Consider the following 20,624-nt stretch of genomic DNA (forward strand, 5'->3'; position numbering starts at 1 on the left):
ACCTTGAGTGAAAGGTTAAAAAAGTAAAAGAAAGGTTAAAGACACTAGGTAAAGGAAAAGCAAATCCCTACTTAGTTCAGTGACATGTTTGCGAATTTTCCAGAAGTAACAATCCAGTTAACAACCATAACAATAAATAACAACCTTCTTTTTATCCAGTATTTACTTGTAAAAACCCAATGGTGTCAGTACACCACACTGAATTCAGTCTGAGCTAATTGTCTTCCAAGCACAGTATCAGAAAAACTTTAATATCTTAAAAACAATAAAAATCATGAATAAAGTCCAGGTTCAGAAAGTCCTCCCCAGTATTTTGTTCCAGTCACCTGGATTTGTTCATTTGCATAATTCATCAGCCAGTAGGTAGAATTAATTAGTGAAATCAGCTGACTGAGTTCATGTTTGGAAAAAAAAACACGGAAGGACATTTACTTTCTGACCCCTGGACTTTCCACCTTCAAAACAATTAGGACAGGATTGTCAGAATGTCACCTTAGTGGCAGAAAACAGGATGTCCCCCGACAATCCCAATGGTGATTGGAGTCTGTTGGTGGCAAACAATATAGCAATCCCAATGGTGATTGGAGTATGTTGGTGGCAAACAATAGAGCAATCCCAAAGGTGATTGGTGGATGCTTTCTGGCTACTTCTTGGTACTTCCACCAGGGACCCCGGAAACACAACTGCATCCAGTCATCGTTGATCTAGATCTATTGTGGTTTTTTTAAGTCTAAATATTCATGATATTTTTGGTTTTCTCAGCTCAGTGAGTCAGATGATACTTTGTGTTTGTAAGTGATATGGGAATGTACCACCACTGACTGAAATTCCACATCTGTTTTCCCCACAGGCAGCCAAGATTTTCCCAGAACACATGGGCAGAAGGACAAACAGGGAGGGCGGGTGTCCAGAACCAGTGGGAACAAGGGCAGCAAGAGCAGTTTGGAAGTAGATGGACGCACAGCAGATAATACACAAAATGAGCTGAGTGACAAGGATGACACGTGTTCAATAGAACAAGATTCAGCAGGGGGAGCTGGAGACCATGGTCCAGGTAAGGTTCCAAATCCCAAGACATATTCAGGTATTTGGACTGACCATCAAATTGATAAAATCTAAGTATTCTGTACCTACTGTGCCCAAACTTACTGCTGCAAACCTAGCATAGACCACAAGAGCAGCAGCTCTATTACTTAGTGGGCCAGTTGACCGGTGTTGCAAAAATAAATTTAAAAAAAAATCTTACATTGATGGACATAAATCATGTAACCAATTCTGAATTCATACTAAAAAAAAAACATAAGGACCAACATACAGTTTTTCAATGCAATGACCAAGGTGTCAGAGAGTAGAATTGTAAAAATTACCCCAGTGATCGTTACTACAGCTGACTAATGTTAGATCATTTTAGTTATGATTTTCACTGAAACGTATAGGTTAACTTCTAAACCACAATGACACTTTATGGAAGTACATGGTTAATTGTACTTTAGATAGGACGGCAGATTATAGGCTAATTTTACTGTGGCTTTTTAAATACCCCACACTACCAAAAACGTCATGTTTAAATAGTAAGAATAAAGAACCAAAGAATGAAATTAGAGGCTGTTCTGTACGTCTGTTCTCTTAACTAATATATACCATGATTTTAATGAATTATTGAATCCCCTTCCACACAAGTTAATGTTAATAATATTTAGCATTTAATTAATGGCTATGAATAACTGTAGAAAATTAGTATTGTACCTTATCGGACCTGTGTGTGTAGTTGTTCCAATGACTTTTGGCATGCACATATTGTACTTCGCTTTGGATAAAAGCATCTGCCAAATAAATGTAATATAATGTAAGGCAAGAACTGGAGTGGAATCGAAGGAAATAATGAGCAAACACAAAATCTACTCAGAAAACACACTAGTAGGACGAGACAAGAATCGAAGTAGAACAAAATAGTGAACACATATAGTCAACAAAGTAATCACTATCCAGTACAGATTAACTAGGGAAACGACCAGTCCAATGATAAAATGGAAAAAAATATACCTGAGTGCTTATCCTGGGCAAGGTCACGGGGGGTGCTGGAGGCTATCCCAGCATGCATTGGGCGAGAGGCAGGATTACACCCTGGACAGGCCAGCACTCTTTCGCAGGGAACACACACCATTCACTCACACACTCATACCTATGGGCAAGTTAGAGTCTTGAATTCACCTACCTGCATGTCTTTGGACTGTGGGAGGAAACCCACGCAGACATGGGGAGAACATACTGTTGTGTCCTCTAATGCTTTTATTATGCTTTAGTTATAGTTCCTATTACACCACTAGGTGTCACTGTAACTTGTGTGTATTGGTGTTACCTGCTGTGTTGTTGTATGGTAGAAAGGAAGTGACATACAGGAACCAGGAAGTAAGGACACTGGAAGCCATATGCTAGGAGATGTTCATTAAAACAGTAAGCTAGAATTCATCCATGCTCTCCTGCGTGTTTTATATGCCATCCACCTCTACACATACAAACTCTACGCAGAAAGGCCCAGGGCGGATGGGAACCCAGAACCTTCTTGCACATCATAGTGTGCTATCCTCAACAACACACTATGATGATGCTTATTAGTAATAGTCTAGGTAGTTAATGGCAGTTCATTAACACTATAAATTACACATCACTTATAGTTGGTATCATTTGAAATGACATGAATGTTTAATCAGATACATAAAAATTTATCTGACTTCTGAACTCTTCTTTTAAAATGGATGATTTGGGAAAATGGCTCTAAAATTTTCAAAGTTTACAGTTGTTTTACAGAGATATTTAAGAGAATTCCAGATAGCCATCATACATTGATTTTGTGTCAGCGCAGTTGTTAAATTTTCTGTTTTGAAACTTCAATCGCAAATACGAAAAAACACAAAAGTAAGATTCTTGGTAGGCTACAAGTATGCTATCACAGCCACACTTGTATTGGAGTGAGATCATGCCAAAGTGCTGGGCCACTACTACTGGGCCACTACTCTGCATTGCATTCATTTGTGCCAATGTTCATCTTTTTTATTATTTAGCCTACAGAATATGAAAAACAAAAGATAAAGACAAAATTTCCTAAAATTATCTCTTTCATGTGTTACTTCTTCACAGTAAGCTGCATACTGAGTTGTTTGCCAACACGATGTCTGCAAAAACGGAGAAGCAACAAAAAAAAAAAACAGTAAGTACAATTATTTGTTGTCATGATACCATGAGTGACCCCGGAAACACAACTGTGACCAGTCATTGTTGATCTAGATCTTTTGGGTTTTTTAAAAGTCTAAATATTCATGATATTTTTGGTTTTCTCAGCTCAGTGAGTCAAATACTTTGTAGAACACATACAGTCAACAAAGAAATCACTATCCAGTGCAGATTAACTAGGGAAACAGCCAGTCTAATGAAAAAATGGAAGGAAATACGTGTACCTGCTTATCCTGGCCCGGGTTGTGGGGGGTGCTGGAGGTGAAAGATAAAAAAAATAAAAGAAAGGTTAAAGACACAAGGTAAAGGAAAAGCAAATCCCTGCTTAGTTCAGGGACAAATATTGCCACTGATACATTTTCCAGAAGTAGCAATCCAGTAACACCATAACAATAAATAACATACTTTGTTCTATCCCGTATTTACTTGTAAAAACCCAATGGTGTCAGTACACCACACTGGCTTCAGTCTGAGCTAACTGTCTTCCAAGTACAGTATCAGAAAAACTTTAGTATCTTAAAATCATGAATAAAGTCTAGGTTCAGAAAGTCCTCCCCAGTATTTTGTTTCAGTTACCTGGATTTGTTCATTTGCATAATTCATCAGCCAAGAGGTAGAATTAATTAGTGAAATCAGCTAACTGAGTTCATGGTTGGAAGAAAGACAAGGAAGGACATGTATTTTCTGACCCCTGGACTTTCCACCTTTGAATAAATTAGGACAGGATTGTCAGAATGTCACCTTCGTGGCAGAAAACAGGATGCCCCCCAACAATCCCAATGGTGATTGGAGTATGCTGGTGACAACCAATAGAGCGATCCCAATGGTGATTGGAGTATGTTTGTGGCAAACAATAGAGCAATCCCAATGGTGATCTAGATCTATTGTGGTTTTTTTAAGTCTAAATATTCATGATATTTTTGATTTTCTCTGCTCAGTGAGTCAGATGATATTTTGTGTTTGTAAGTGATATGGGAATGTACCACCACTGACTGAAATTCCACATCTGTTTTCCCCACAGGCAGCCAGGAGTTTTCCAGAAGACATGAGCAGAAGGACAAACAGGGAGGGCAGGTGTCCATAACCAGTGGGAACAAGGGCAGCAAGAGCAATTTGGCAGTAGAAGAGGGACGCACAGCAGTTGATAATACACAGTGTGAGCTGAGTGACAAGGATGACACGTGTTCAATGGAACAAGCTTCAGCAGCGAGAGCTGGAGACCATGGTCCAGGTGAGGTTCCAAATCCCAGGACATACTTAGGTATTTGGACTGACAATCAAACTGATAAAATCAAAGTATTCTGTACCTACTGTGCCCAAACTTACTTTTGCAAACCTAGCATAGACCAAAAGAGAAGCAGCTCTATTACTTAGTGGGCCAGTTGATCGGTGTTGCCAAAATAAATAATAAAAAAATCTTACATAAATCAGGTATCCTCTTCTGGATTCATATGGAAAAAAACATATGGACCAACATAAAGTTTTTCAATGCAATGACCAAGGTGTCAGAGAGTTGAATTGTAAAAATTACCCCAGTGATTGTTACTACAGCTGACTAATGTTAGATCATTTTAGTTATGATTTTCACTGAAACGTATAGGTTAACTTCTAAACCACAATGACACTTTGTAGAAGTACATGGTGTCGGAGCCAATTCACACTTCACTCTTCGGTTTATGGTTTATTAGTATTCAAAGCAGCCTATTACGGGGAGCACAGCAGGGGGCGCTGGTTTTTGAGTTGCACATAAGGTGCGCTACAGCAGAGCAAGAGGTGTTGCCTGATTGAGGAGGCATACAGTCTTTTGACCGTGTCAACACGCTTAGCACTGCCACTTGTAGGAGCTAGGATAGCTGCACATTGGGGTGTTTATTCTCCTTTTGTTTCATTTGATTTCATTATTATTTACAACATCACAACTGGCTGCGATAATGGATCGGATCCGGAACATCAGAGACGAGAATGGTGAGCAATAACTCGTCAAAACAAGTTGCATCAATCAGGTAGCCAAGAGACTTAATTGGTTTGTGTGAAAGTCAATACATGGTTAATTGCACTTTAGATAGGAGGGCAGATTATAGGCTAATTTTACTGTGGCTTTCTAAAGACCCCACGCTACCAAAAACGCCATGTTTAAATAGCAAGAATAAAGAACCAAAGAAAGAAATTAGAGGCTGTTCTGTACTTCTGTTCTCTTAACAAATATATGCCATTATTTTAATGAATTATTGAATCCCCTTCCACACGATTGAACAGCAATAATATTTATCATTTAATTAATGGCCATGAATAACTATACAAAATGAGTATTGTACCTTATCGGACCGGTGTGTGTAGTTGTTCCAATGACCTTTGGCATGCACTTATTGTACGTCGCTTTGGATAAAAGCGTCTGCCAAATGAATGTAATGTAAGGCAAGAACTGGAGTGGAATCAAAGGAATTAATGAGCAAACGCAAAATCTACTCAGCAAACACAATAGTAGGGCGAGACAAGAATCGAAGTAGAACAAAATAGGGAACACATACAGTCAACAAAGAAATCGCTATCCAGTACAGATTAACTAGGGAAATGGCCAGTCTAATGAAAAAATGGAAGGAAATACGTGTACCTGCTTATCCTGGGCAGGGTTGTGGGGGGTGCTGGAGGCTATCCCAGCATTGGGCATTGTTGTCACGTTACCTTGAGTGAAAGGTTAAAAAAGTAAAAGGAAGGTTATAGAAACGAGGTAAAGGAAAAGCAAATCCCTGCTTAGTTCAGTGACAAATATTGCGACTGATACATTTTCCAGAAGTAGCAATCCAGTCACACCATAACAATAAATAACATACTTTGTTTTATCCCGTATTTACTTGTAAATACCAAATGCTGTCAGTACACCACACTGGCTTCAGTCTGAGCTAACTGTCTTCCAAGTACAGTATCAGAAAAACTTTAATATCTTAAAAACAATCAAAATCATGAATAAAGTCTAGCTTCAGAAAGTCCTCCCCAGTATTTTGTTTCAGTTACCTGGATTTGTTCATTTGCATAATTCATCAGCCAAGAGGTAGAATTAATTAGTGAAATCAGCTAACTGAGTTCATGGTTGGAAGAAAGACAAGGAAGGACATGTATTTTCTGACCCCTGGACTTTCCACCTTCGAATAAATTAGGACAGGATTGTCAAAATGTCACCTTAGTGGCAGAAAACAGGATATCCCCCAACAATCCCAATGGTGATTGGAGTCTGTTGGTGACAACCAATAGAGCAATCCCAATGGTGATTGGAGTCTGTTGGTGACAAACAATAAGGCAATCCCAATAGGCCTCTTTCACAAGATGGCGACCAAAACCGGATGTAGGGATACTTTGTTTCCGGTTACCGTTGCTACGGACGCAAGTCCATTTCTGACAGCGAAAAATTGAGCCTAAACAGCGATGTGTGTTCTCACAGTCCCTAATAGCTCTGCCAAAGTTCACTGTCCGATGTTATCCGCATTGTAGAAGCATTGCCAGTGAACGTTAAGCGGTCCAAACTAGACAAGGGCAATAAATTCTTTTTTGAGAAGTTTATATTCGGTTATGAAGGTAAGTATAACGTTAGCTCTGGATCGCCAGAAAGCTAAATAGCTAGCTTGCTAACCACAGCAAGTTAGCCGATTAAAGAGATATTTAATTTCGACATAACATAAAATATTTTCTGTAGACAACTCCATTGTGTTTTCGTAGCGTGAAGCAACATCTGCTGTCCGTTAACAGCGTCTCTGTTCCTCTCGGTTGTCCCGAAAATGAATGAATAGGGAGCCTGACAACTGTGAGGAAAAGCGATTCTGTTAACGTTGACGGTCAGCAGGGGAGGCAAAGCTATGTAAGTACAATGCGTTAGGCTCCACAAAATGACTTATGTTATACCGAAGTGAAATATCTCTGAACTAAGTTGTGTACTACCATTACTATTTTGTGACATGTTTTTTGTGCTGTACTTGTTCTAATAAAGATTTATATTGCTTGTCAGATCGCCTGTGTAATGGTGTTCAGTTCACTACCGAGCTGTTTGTTTTCATCGCTGATGAAAACTACCCACACATCAGCTGATATATCTTAAGTAGGCTTGTCGCGATGTCCGTCAATACATTTTGTAATTACAATTAACAACTGTGGCACCGTACTGGGTGTGACGGTGCAGGCGGGGCGGCACAGAAATACACAGACCGGAGGTTTGGGGAAAAATAGCCCAACAGGGCTCTTTAATTAAACCAAATTAAGCACGCAAATCAAAGCCGTACTCAACAACAAAAGTTTCTTCTTTAAATTAAATTAAAGTAAAGTAAAGTAACTGAAATTAAGGTAATGATGACCCGGAGACAGCTTAGGGGATCCCTCTTTAAAGCACGAAGAGGGATGTGGTCCCGCGTCTCCGCTGGCTTCTGCAAAACAAGTACAAAGTTACAAACAGATATTTTGCCGCTCTGTTGTAGCCCAAAAACCCCCTCTGCTCAAGGGAGACAAAGGCCTCCTCTTAAGCTCCCAGCTCATTTCCCTGGAGTAGCGGCAGCTGTGTGGCCTCATTGACTTCAGGTGTGTTGAGTGCCAATGAGGGAGTTGGGGAATTTCCCGGTTGCCGCTCTCCAGGGTCCTGTGGCTGGGCTTCACAGAGTGGTGCTGTCCTGGGTCCTGAACAGCGGGCCTGGTGGTAGGTTTGAGCTGATGAATATCCGGCTGGGAGGGGCACTGCGGGGGCATGCCCCGATCCACGCCACACAACTAAAATAAACGTGCATCTGCAGTTTCAACATTGAATATCCAAATATGTGCTTGCTAACAAGCTAGCTGGCTAAAACGTCATTTGCTAATCATAACATAAAATATAGCTAGCTAACTGATTTTATGACATTCTTGAGTAACAAATACCACATGACTGAGACTGCGTTCGTTCTTAATGAACGATAAAAAACAGAGGAGTTGGTAGTGGAGTCAGACTTCTGGACCCAAATGTATGTGAGGAGAAAAGTTTAATATCGAGTGTAATCGTATTGATTCACAAAGCAGTAGCTAACTAGCTAGCTATCGTAATGAGTTAGTTTATGTTAGTTTGCAACAGTCATGCTACCTCGCAAGTTTTCTTATTATTTTGGAGCAGATCTGTGGGAAAGCTGTGAAAGGGCAAATAAATTCTTCTTTGAATTGGTACACAGGGGAACGCAACAAAACTGGTTGCTCTTCGTCGCTGCCATTGTTTTGGTGGCTGTTAAGATAACCGGAAATGAGAGACCCCTACATCCGGTTTTCATACCCGGAAATGTGAAATAGGCCTATGGTGATTGGAATATGTTGGTGGCAAACAATAGAGCAATCCCAAAGGTGATTGGTGGATGCTTTCTGGCTACTTCTTGGTACTTCCACCAGGGACCCCGGAAACACAACTGCATCTAGTCATCGTTGATCTAGATCTATTGTGGTTTTTTTAAGTCTAAATATTCATGATATTTTTGATTTTCTCTGCTCAGTGAGTCAGATGATACTTTGTGTTTGTAAGTGATATGGGAATGTACCACCACTGACTGAAATTCCACATCTGTTTTCCCCACAGGCAGCCAGGAGTTTTCCAGAAGACATGAGCAGAAGGACAAACAGGGAGGGCAGGTGTCCATAACCAGTGGGAACAAGGGCAGCAAGAGCAATTTGGCAGTAGAAGAGGGACGCACAGCAGTTGATAATACACAGTGTGAGCTGAGTGACAAGGATGACACGTGTTCAATGGAACAAGCTTCAGCAGCGAGAGCTGGAGACCATGGTCCAGGTGAGGTTCCAAATCCCAGGACATACTTAGGTATTTGGACTGACAATCAAACTGATAAAATCAAAGTATTCTGTACCTACTGTGCCCAAACTTACTTTTGCAAACCTAGCATAGACCAAAAGAGAAGCAGCTCTATTACTTAGTGGGCCAGTTGATCGGTGTTGCCAAAATAAATAATAAAAAAATCTTACATAAATCAGGTATCCTCTTCTGGATTCATATGGAAAAAAACATATGGACCAACATAAAGTTTTTCAATGCAATGACCAAGGTGTCAGAGAGTTGAATTGTAAAAATTACCCCAGTGATTGTTACTACAGCTGACTAATGTTAGATCATTTTAGTTATGATTTTCACTGAAACGTATAGGTTAACTTCTAAACCACAATGACACTTTGTGGAAGTACATGGTGTCGGAGCCAATTCACACTTCACTCTTCGGTTTATGGTTTATTAGTATTCAAAGCAGCCTATTACGGGGAGCACAGCAGGGGGCGCTGGTTTTTGAGTTGCACATAAGGTGCGCTACAGCAGAGCAAGAGGTGTTGCCTGATTGAGGAGGCATACAGTCTTTTGACCGTGTCAACACGCTTAGCACTGCCACTTGTAGGAGCTAGGATAGCTGCACATTGGGGTGTTTATTCTCCTTTTGTTTCATTTGATTTCATTATTATTTACAACATCACAACTGGCTGCGATAATGGATCGGATCCGGAACATCAGAGACGAGAATGGTGAGCAATAACTCGTCAAAACAAGTTGCATCAATCAGGTAGCCAAGAGACTTAATTGGTTTGTGTGAAAGTCAATACATGGTTAATTGCACTTTAGATAGGAGGGCAGATTATAGGCTAATTTTACTGTGGCTTTCTAAAGACCCCACGCTACCAAAAACGCCATGTTTAAATAGCAAGAATAAAGAACCAAAGAAAGAAATTAGAGGCTGTTCTGTACTTCTGTTCTCTTAACAAATATATGCCATTATTTTAATGAATTATTGAATCCCCTTCCACACGATTGAACAGCAATAATATTTATCATTTAATTAATGGCCATGAATAACTATACAAAATGAGTATTGTACCTTATCGGACCGGTGTGTGTAGTTGTTCCAATGACCTTTGGCATGCACTTATTGTACGTCGCTTTGGATAAAAGCGTCTGCCAAATGAATGTAATGTAAGGCAAGAACTGGAGTGGAATCAAAGGAATTAATGAGCAAACGCAAAATCTACTCAGCAAACACAATAGTAGGGCGAGACAAGAATCGAAGTAGAACAAAATAGGGAACACATACAGTCAACAAAGAAATCGCTATCCAGTACAGATTAACTAGGGAAATGGCCAGTCTAATGAAAAAATGGAAGGAAATACGTGTACCTGCTTATCCTGGGCAGGGTTGTGGGGGGTGCTGGAGGCTATCCCAGCATTGGGCATTGTTGTCACGTTACCTTGAGTGAAAGGTTAAAAAAGTAAAAGGAAGGTTATAGAAACGAGGTAAAGGAAAAGCAAATCCCTGCTTAGTTCAGTGACAAATATTGCGACTGATACATTTTCCAGAAGTAGCAATCCAGTCACACCATAACAATAAATAACATACTTTGTTTTATCCCGTATTTACTTGTAAATACCAAATGCTGTCAGTACACCACACTGGCTTCAGTCTGAGCTAACTGTCTTCCAAGCACAGTATCAGAAAAACTTTAATATCTTAAAAACAATCAAAATCATGAATAAAGTCTAGCTTCAGAAAGTCCTCCCCAGTATTTTGTTTCAGTTACCTGGATTTGTTCATTTGCATAATTCATCAGCCAAGAGGTAGAATTAATTAGTGAAATCAGCTAACTGAGTTCATGGTTGGAAGAAAGACAAGGAAGGACATGTATTTTCTGACCCCTGGACTTTCCACCTTCGAATAAATTAGGACAGGATTGTCAAAATGTCACCTTAGTGGCAGAAAACAGGATATCCCCCAACAATCCCAATGGTGATTGGAGTCTGTTGGTGACAACCAATAGAGCAATCCCAATGGTGATTGGAGTCTGTTGGTGACAAACAATAAGGCAATCCCAATAGGCCTCTTTCACAAGATGGCGACCAAAACCGGATGTAGGGATACTTTGTTTCCGGTTACCGTTGCTACGGACGCAAGTCCATTTCTGACAGCGAAAAATTGAGCCTAAACAGCGATGTGTGTTCTCACAGTCCCTAATAGCTCTGCCAAAGTTCACTGTCCGATGTTATCCGCATTGTAGAAGCATTGCCAGTGAACGTTAAGCGGTCCAAACTAGACAAGGGCAATAAATTCTTTTTTGAGAAGTTTATATTCGGTTATGAAGGTAAGTATAACGTTAGCTCTGGATCGCCAGAAAGCGAAATAGCTAGCTTGCTAACCACAGCAAGTTAGCCGATTAAAGAGATATTTAATTTCGACATAACATAAAATATTTTCTGTAGATGACTCCATTGTGTTTTAGTAGCGTGAAGCAACATCTGCTGTCCGTTAACAGCGTCTCTGTTCCTCTCGGTTGTCCCGAAAATGAATGAATAGGGAGCCTGACAACTGTGAGGAAAAGCGATTCTGTTAACGTTGACGGTCAGCAGGGGAGGCAAAGCTATGTAAGTACAATGCGTTAGGCTCCACAAAATGACTTATGTTATACCGAAGTGAAATATCTCTGAACTAAGTTTTGTACTACCATTACTATTTTGTGACATGTTTTTTGTGCTGTACTTGTTCTAATAAAGATTTATATTGCTTGTCAGATCGCCTGTGTAATGGTGTTCAGTTCACTACCGAGCTGTTTGTTTTCATCGCTGATGAAAACTACCCACACATCAGCTGATATATCTTAAGTAGGCTTGTCGCGATGTCCGTCAATACATTTTGTAATTACAATTAACAACTGTGGCACCGTACTGGGTGTGACGGTGCAGGCGGGGCGGCACAGAAATACACAGACCGGAGGTTTGGGGAAAAATAGCCCAACAGGGCTCTTTAATTAAACCAAATTAAGCATGCAAATCAAAGCCGTACTCAACAACAAAAGTTTCTTCTTTAAATTAAATTAAAGTAAAGTAAAGTAACTGAAATTAAGGTAATGATGACCCGGAGACAGCTTAGGGGATCCCTCTTTTAAGCACGAAGAGGGATGTGGTCCCGCGTCTCCGCTGGCTTCTGCAAAACAAGTACAAAGTTACAAACAGATATTTTGCCGCTCTGTTGTAGCCCAAAAACCCCCTCTGCTCAAGGGAGACAAAGGCCTCCTCTTAAGCTCCCAGCTCATTTCCCTGGAGTAGCGGCAGCTGTGTGGCCTCATTGACTTCAGGTGTGTTGAGTGCCAATGAGGGAGTTGGGGAATTTCCCGGTTGCCGCTCTCCAGGGTCCTGTGGCTGGGCTTCACAGAGTGGTGCTGTCCTGGGTCCTGAACAGCGGGCCTGGTGGTAGGTTTGAGCTGATGAATATCCGGCTGGGAGGGGCACTGCGGGGGCATGCCCCGATCCACGCCACACAACTAAAATAAACGTGCATCTGCAGTTTCAACATTGAATATCCAAATATGTGCTTGCTAACAAGCTAGCTGGCTAAAACGTCATTTGCTAATCATAACATAAAATATAGCTAGCTAACTGATTTTATGACATTCTTGAGTAACAAATACCACATGACTGAGACTGCGTTCGTTCTTAATGAACGATAAAAAACAGAGGAGTTGGTAGTGGAGTCAGACTTCTGGACCCAAATGTATGTGAGGAGAAAAGTTTAATATCGAGTGTAATCGTATTGATTCACAAAGCAGTAGCTAACTAGCTAGCTATCGTAATGAGTTAGTTTATGTTAGTTTGCAACAGTCATGCTACCTTGCATGTTTTCTTATTATTTTGGAGCAGATCTGTGGGAAAGCTGTGAAAGGGCAAATAAATTCTTCTTCGAATTGGTACACAGGGGAACGCAACAAAACTGGTTGCTCTTCGTCGCTGCCATTGTTTTGGTGGCTGTTAAGATAACCGGAAATGAGAGACCCCTACATCCAGTTTTCATACCCGGAAATGTGAAATAGGCCTATGGTGATTGGAATATGTTGGTGGCAAACAATAGAGCAATCCCAAAGGTGATTGGTGGATGCTTTCTGGCTACTTCTTGGTACTTCCACCAGGGACCCCGGAAACACAACTGCATCTAGTCATCGTTGATCTAGATCTATTGTGGTTTTTTTAAGTCTAAATATTCATGATATTTTTGATTTTCTCTGCTCAGTGAGTCAGATGATACTTTGTGTTTGTAAGTGATATGGGAATGTACCACCACTGACTGAAATTCCACATCTGTTTTCCCCACAGGCAGCCAGGAGTTTTCCAGAAGACATGAGCAGAAGGACAAACAGGGAGGGCAGGTGTCCATAACCAGTGGGAACAAGGGCAGCAAGAGCAATTTGGCAGTAGAAGAGGGACGCACAGCAGTTGATAATACACAGTGTGAGCTGAGTGACAAGGATGACACGTGTTCAATGGAACAAGCTTCAGCAGCGAGAGCTGGAGACCATGGTCCAGGTGAGGTTCCAAATCCCAGGACATACTTAGGTATTTGGACTGACAATCAAACTGATAAAATCAAAGTATTCTGTACCTACTAAGCCCAAACTTACTTTTGCAAACCTAGCATAGACCAAAAGAGAAGCAGCTCTATTACTTAGTGGGCCAGTTGATCGGTGTTGCCAAAATAAATAATAAAAAAATCTTACATAAATCAGGTATCCTCTTCTGGATTCATATGGAAAAAAACATATGGACCAACATAAAGTTTTTCAATGCAATGACCAAGGTGTCAGAGAGTTGAATTGTAAAAATTACCCCAGTGATTGTTACTACAGCTGACTAATGTTAGATCATTTTAGTTATGATTTTCACTGAAACGTATAGGTTAACTTCTAAACCACAATGACACTTTGTGGAAGTACATGGTGTCGGAGCCAATTCACACTTCACTCTTCGGTTTATGGTTTATTAGTATTCAAAGCAGCCTATTACGGGGAGCACAGCAGGGGGCGCTGGTTTTTGAGTTGCACATAAGGTGCGCTACAGCAGAGCAAGAGGTGTTGCCTGATTGAGGAGGCATACAGTCTTTTGACCGTGTCAACACGCTTAGCACTGCCACTTGTAGGAGCTAGGATAGCTGCACATTGGGGTGTTTATTCTCCTTTTGTTTCATTTGATTTCATTATTATTTACAACATCACAACTGGCTGCGATAATGGATCGGATCCGGAACATCAGAGACGAGAATGGTGAGCAATAACTCGTCAAAACAAGTTGCATCAATCAGGTAGCCAAGAGACTTAATTGGTTTGTGTGAAAGTCAATACATGGTTAATTGCACTTTAGATAGGAGGGCAGATTATAGGCTAATTTTACTGTGGCTTTCTAAAGACCCCACGCTACCAAAAACGCCATGTTTAAATAGCAAGAATAAAGAACCAAAGAAAGAAATTAGAGGCTGTTCTGTACTTCTGTTCTCTTAACAAATATATGCCATTATTTTAATGAATTATTGAATCCCCTTCCACACGATTGAACAGCAATAATATTTATCATTTAATTAATGGCCATGAATAACTATACAAAATGAGTATTGTACCTTATCGGACCGGTGTGTGTAGTTGTTCCAATGACCTTTGGCATGCACTTATTGTACGTCGCTTTGGATAAAAGCGTCTGCCAAATGAATGTAATGTAAGGCAAGAACTGGAGTGGAATCAAAGGAATTAATGAGCAAACGCAAAATCTACTCAGCAAACACAATAGTAGGGCGAGACAAGAATCGAAGTAGAACAAAATAGGGAACACATACAGTCAACAAAGAAATCGCTATCCAGTACAGATTAACTAGGGAAATGGCCAGTCTAATGAAAAAATGGAAGGAAATACGTGTACCTGCTTATCCTGGGCAGGGTTGTGGGGGGTGCTGGAGGCTATCCCAGCATTGGGCATTGTTGTCACGTTACCTTGAGTGAAAGGTTAAAAAAGTAAAAGGAAGGTTATAGAAACGAGGTAAAGGAAAAGCAAATCCCTGCTTAGTTCAGTGACAAATATTGCGACTGATACATTTTCCAGAAGTAGCAATCCAGTCACACCATAACAATAAATAACATACTTTGTTTTATCCCGTATTTACTTGTAAATACCAAATGCTGTCAGTACACCACACTGGCTTCAGTCTGAGCTAACTGTCTTCCAAGCACAGTATCAGAAAAACTTTAATATCTTAAAAACAATCAAAATCATGAATAAAGTCTAGCTTCAGAAAGTCCTCCCCAGTATTTTGTTTCAGTTACCTGGATTTGTTCATTTGCATAATTCATCAGCCAAGAGGTAGAATTAATTAGTGAAATCAGCTAACTGAGTTCATGGTTGGAAGAAAGACAAGGAAGGACATGTATTTTCTGACCCCTGGACTTTCCACCTTCGAATAAATTAGGACAGGATTGTCAAAATGTCACCTTAGTGGCAGAAAACAGGATATCCCCCAACAATCCCAATGGTGATTGGAGTCTGTTGGTGACAACCAATAGAGCGATCCCAATGGTGATTGGAATATGTTTGTGGCAACCAATAGAGCAATCCCAATGGTGATTGGAGTCTGTTGGTGACAAACAATAAGGCAATCCCAATAGGCCTCTTTCACAAGATGGCGACCAAAACTGGATGTAGGGATACTTTGTTTCCGGTTACCGTTGCTACGGACGCAAGTCCATTTCTGACAGCGAAAAATTGAGCCTAATCAGCGATGTGTGTTCTCACAGTCCCTAATAGCTCTGCCAAAGTTCACTGTCCGATGTTATCCGCATTGTAGAAGCATTGCCAGTGAACGTTAAGCGGTCCAAACTAGACAAGGGCAATAAATTCTTTTTTGAGAAGTTTATATTCGGTTATGAAGGTAAGTATAACGTTAGCTCTGGATCGCCAGAAAGCTAAATAGCTAGCTTGCTAACCACAGCAAGTTAGCCGATTAAAGAGATATTTAATTTCGACATAACATAAAATATTTTCTGTAGACGACTCCATTGTGTTTTCGTAGCGTGAAGCATCATCTGCTGTCCGTTAACAGCGTCTCTGTTCCTCTCGGTTGTCCCGAAAATGAATGAATAGGGAGCCTGACAACTGTGAGGAAAAGCGATTCTGTTAACGTTGACGGTCAGCAGGGGAGGCAAAGCTATGTAAGTACAATGCGTTAGGCTCCACAAAATTACTTATGTTATACCGAAGTGAAATATCTCTGAACTAAGTTTTGTACTACCATTACTATTTTGTGACATGTTTTTTGTGCTGTACTTGTTCTAATAAAGATTTATATTGCTTGTCAGATCGCCTGTGTAATGGTGTTCAGTTCACTACCGAGCTGTTTGTTTTCATCGCTGATGAAAACTACCCACACATCAGCTGATATATCTTAAGTAGGCTTGTCGCGATGTCCGTCAATACATTTTGTAATTACAATTAACAACTGTGGCACCGTACTGGGTGTGACGGTGCAGGCGGGGCGGCACAGAAATACACAGACCGGAGGTTTGGGGAAAAATAGCCCAACAGGGCTCTTTAATTAAACCAAATTAAGCACGCAAATCAAAGCCGTACTCAACAACAAAAGTTTCTTCTTTAAATTAAATTAAAGTAAAGTAAAGTAACTGAAATTAAGGTAATGATGACCCGGAGACAGCTTAGGGGATCCCTCTTTAAAGCACGAAGAGGGATGTGGTCCCGCGTCTCCGCTGGCTTCTGCAAAACAAGTACAAAGTTACAAACAGATATTTCGCCGCTCTGTTGTAGCCCAAAAACCCCCTCTGCTCAAGGGAGACAAAGGCCTCCTCTTAAGCTCCCAGCCCATTTCCCTGGAGTGGCGGCAGCTGTGTGGCCTCATTGACTTCAGGTGTGTTGAGTGCCAATGAGGGAGTTGGGGAATTTCCCGGTTGCCGCTCTCCAGGGTCCTGTGGCTGGACTTCACAGAGTGGCGCTGTCCTGGCTCCTGAACAGCGGGCCTGGTGGTAGGTTTGAGCTGATGAATATCCGGCTGGGAGGGGCACTGCGGGGGCATGCCCCGATCCACGCCACACAACTAAAATAAACGTGCATCTGCAGTTTCAACATTGAATATCCAAATATGTGCTTGCTAACAAGCTAGCTGGCTAAAACATCATTTGCTAATCATAACATAAAATATAGCTAGCTAACTGATTTTATGACATTCTTGAGTAACAAATACCACATGACTGAAACTGCGTTCGTTCTTAATGAACGATAAAAAACAGAGGAGTTGGTAGTGGAGTCAGACTTCTGGACCCAAATGTATGTGAAGAGAAAAGTTTAATATTGAGTGTAATCGTATTGATTCACAAAGCAGTAGCTAACTAGCTAGCTATCGTAATGAGTTAGTTTATGTTAGTTTGCAACAGTCATGCTACCTCGCAAGTTTTCTTATTATTTTGGAGCAGATCTGTGGGAAAGCTGTGAAAGGGCAAATAAATTCTTCTTCGAATTGGTACACAGGGGAACGCAACAAAACTGGTTGCTCTTCGTCGCTGCCATTGTTTTGGTGGCTGTTAAGATAACCGGAAATGAGAGACCCCTACACCCGGTTTTCATACCCGGAAATGTGAAATAGGCCTATGGTGATTGGAATATGTTGGTGGCAAACAATAGAGCAATCCCAAAGGTGATTGGTGGATGCTTTCTGGCTACTTCTTGGTACTTCCACCAGGGACCCCGGAAACACAACTGCATCCAGTCATCGTTGATCTAGATCTATTGTGGTTTTTTTAAGTCTAAATATTCATGATATTTTTGATTTTCTCTGCTCTGTCAGTCAGATGATACTTTGTAAGTGCTATGGGAATGTACCACCACTGACTGGAATTCCAGAACTGTTTTCTTTCAATTAAAATTTCAAACAGGGGGAGCATCAGCCACCATATGCAGTCAACCCATAGCCATCCAAGATGGTAACAGAGAATATGGGCGAGAGCAGGAGGAACAAGCTTCAACAGGGAGAGCTGGAGACCATGGTCCAAAGAAGGGTGCAAATCCCAAGACATATTCAGGTATTTGGACTGACAATCAAACTGATAAAATCAAAGTATTCTGTACCTACTAAGCCCAAACTTACTTCTGCAAATCTAGCATAGACCAAAAGAGCAGCAGCTCTATTACTTATTGGGCCAGTTGATCGGTGTTGCCAAAATAAATAATAAAAATCTTACATTGATGGACATAAATCATGTAACCTGTTCTGAATTCATACTGAAAAAATAAACATGAGGTCCTACATAAAGTTCTTCAATGCAATGACCAAACTTTCAGACATTAGAATTGTAAAAATTTCCCCAGTGATTGTTACTACAGCTGACTAATGTTAGATAATTTTAGTTATGATTTTCACTGAAACGTATAGGTTAACTTCTAAACCACAATGACACTTTATGGAAGTACATGGTCAATTGCACTTTAGATAGGAGGGCAGATTATAGGCTAATTTTGCTGTGGATTTTTAAAGACCCCACGCTACCAAAAACCTCCTGTTTAAATAGCAAGAATAAAGAACCAAAGAAAAAAATTAGAGGCTGTTCTGTTCATCTGTCCTCTTCCCTAATATTTGCCATATTTTTATGAATTTTTGGATCCCCTTCCTTATGAGTTAACTTTAATTAAATTTACCAAATATTTTCTTAAATGTCTACATTTTTTAAATGTTTAAATAATGAAGCATTTTGGCAATATCTGAATGATTAATTACACCCATAAGACATTTTTATGAAACTATTAACATTACAATTAGTCTGATTGATAAACTAATGCTTTGATCAACAACTAATTTTATATTAAATTTCATGTTTTTTTTTTCTATTATTATTTTCTTTTATCATTTCATATTGTAATTTCATAATGCATTTGGTGAGCAATTTCTGTGGAAAAGAAAGTAGTGCAAAATAATCCAGGGCTGTGTCCGAATCAGCGCACTTGCCTACTATTGAGTATGCTAGTTTTTTCAAAAGCTGTTAAGTTTGAGTGCATGTAAAATACCCCAATGAAATACTTCTTTCTGCATTTTTTTAAAGAATGTTCTGGAGGATAGTATTCACAAAGTAAATGAACACTTTGGTCCTTTGCATATCACATGCTACTTCTCATTTTATTCCATCAACAAACAAACACAGATGACGCTGAGACTGTGTTTGGTTAAAATGTAGGTCTGTTCACTCGTTATGGTACATTGTTAAAACTGACTTCACACTGTTTACATAACTTCAAAAGAACTCATTGTTACCCGAATGAATCGGAGTGTAAAGTACTCAGGTGCGGGAAGATTTATAACGCTCCCATTACGGATGGAATAATATAGTGGTATTTTTCTCATACTGTTCATTGCATACTAAAAAGTGTTCCGTAGCTTAGTATACAGTACATAATTTGAGGACACAGTAGTTAGGAGGCTAATTCGGACACAGCTTGGGTGTTTCATTCTGTTGCATCACATGGCAGAAATCCAAAAATGGAGGAATATCCATCCCTCAGGGGAATTCACATGGACATTAGAGTTAGATCCATAAATTAGGTAAAATAACGGAGTGTAGCACAGTAGGTAAGGAACTGGGCTTGTAACCGAAAGGTTGCAGGTTCGATTCCTGGGTAGGACACCGTTGTACCCTTGAGCAAGGTACTTAACCGAAGTTGCTTCAGTATATATCCAGCTGTATAAATGGATACAATGTAAAAAATGCTATGTAAAAGTTGTGTAAGTCGCTCTGGATAAGAGCGTCTGCTAAATGCCTGGAATGTAATGTAAAATAAGTAAAATAAAACGCCCTGTCTGTATTGTGAACAACTTTTCTTCTGTGGCCTTATGATGGTAATGCGACTAGTTTAGAGTATCACCTGCAAAGAACACGTCCTTTCATAGCTACCACTTTTACTGGCCAACTAAACAAAAATGGTAATGAGCAAACTTCCAATGATCCATCTGACTCAGCTAGGCTAGCAGAACCTATAGTTAAACAAAGGACTTTGGCTATCAGTACCCAATATCCAGACAGTATCCAGCATATGGGAGATAGTAACAGTTTCGAAAAATGGTATTTTAAAATATGATTTTGGGTCCTAAGAATTTTGTAGGTCACATTTGTCACAACGCACTGTATACCAGGCCTTTTATTTTAACTACATTTTTATTATATCAAGGTCTGCAAAATCAAGGCTCAACTTGCTACCTGAACACAGTACTGCAGATACTCTTCATGACAGATGAATGTAGAGAGGCTGTCATGAGGTAAGTGAATATGTGTTTTTTTCAGTTTCTTTTACAATCAAGCACTATTTTGACAGTGCAAAATTTGGTGTAAAAGCTGTACTTTGTAGAGGCATGTAGACCCAAATTGTAGTACATGCATCATGCAGACTTACATACGAGCAACAGTTAAAGCATGTACCTGAAACCTTCACTCTTGCATCTGGGACCTGCACTCAATACAGAAGCCTTATAATACATATTTGAAAGGGAAAAAGTGCACTTTTTTGTAACTTAGAGGCAAAAAATGAAATTAAGTAATATTTCCACTCACCTGGA

The 20,624-nt window shown here is 40.1% G+C and overlaps 1 protein-coding gene across 1 annotated transcript; it reads left to right on the plus strand.

The window, feature by feature from the left end:
* The first annotated feature begins 1,039 nt into the window (after positions 1 to 1,039).
* LOC118234059 (ubiquitin carboxyl-terminal hydrolase 47-like) lies at positions 1,040 to 20,331 on the plus strand. Its single transcript, XM_035430368.1, has 6 exons — positions 1,040 to 1,054; positions 4,253 to 4,462; positions 8,804 to 9,013; positions 13,355 to 13,564; positions 17,959 to 18,105; positions 20,240 to 20,331. Exons 2-6 carry the CDS (start codon positions 4,420 to 4,422, stop codon positions 20,329 to 20,331), a joined length of 702 nt encoding a protein of 233 aa, XP_035286259.1. The 5' UTR covers positions 1,040 to 1,054; positions 4,253 to 4,419.
* The last annotated feature ends 293 nt before the right edge of the window (positions 20,332 to 20,624 follow it).

This window comes from Anguilla anguilla, chromosome 8 (assembly GCF_013347855.1).
Source record: "Anguilla anguilla isolate fAngAng1 chromosome 8, fAngAng1.pri, whole genome shotgun sequence".
NCBI classification, from domain to species: domain Eukaryota; kingdom Metazoa; phylum Chordata; class Actinopteri; order Anguilliformes; family Anguillidae; genus Anguilla; species Anguilla anguilla.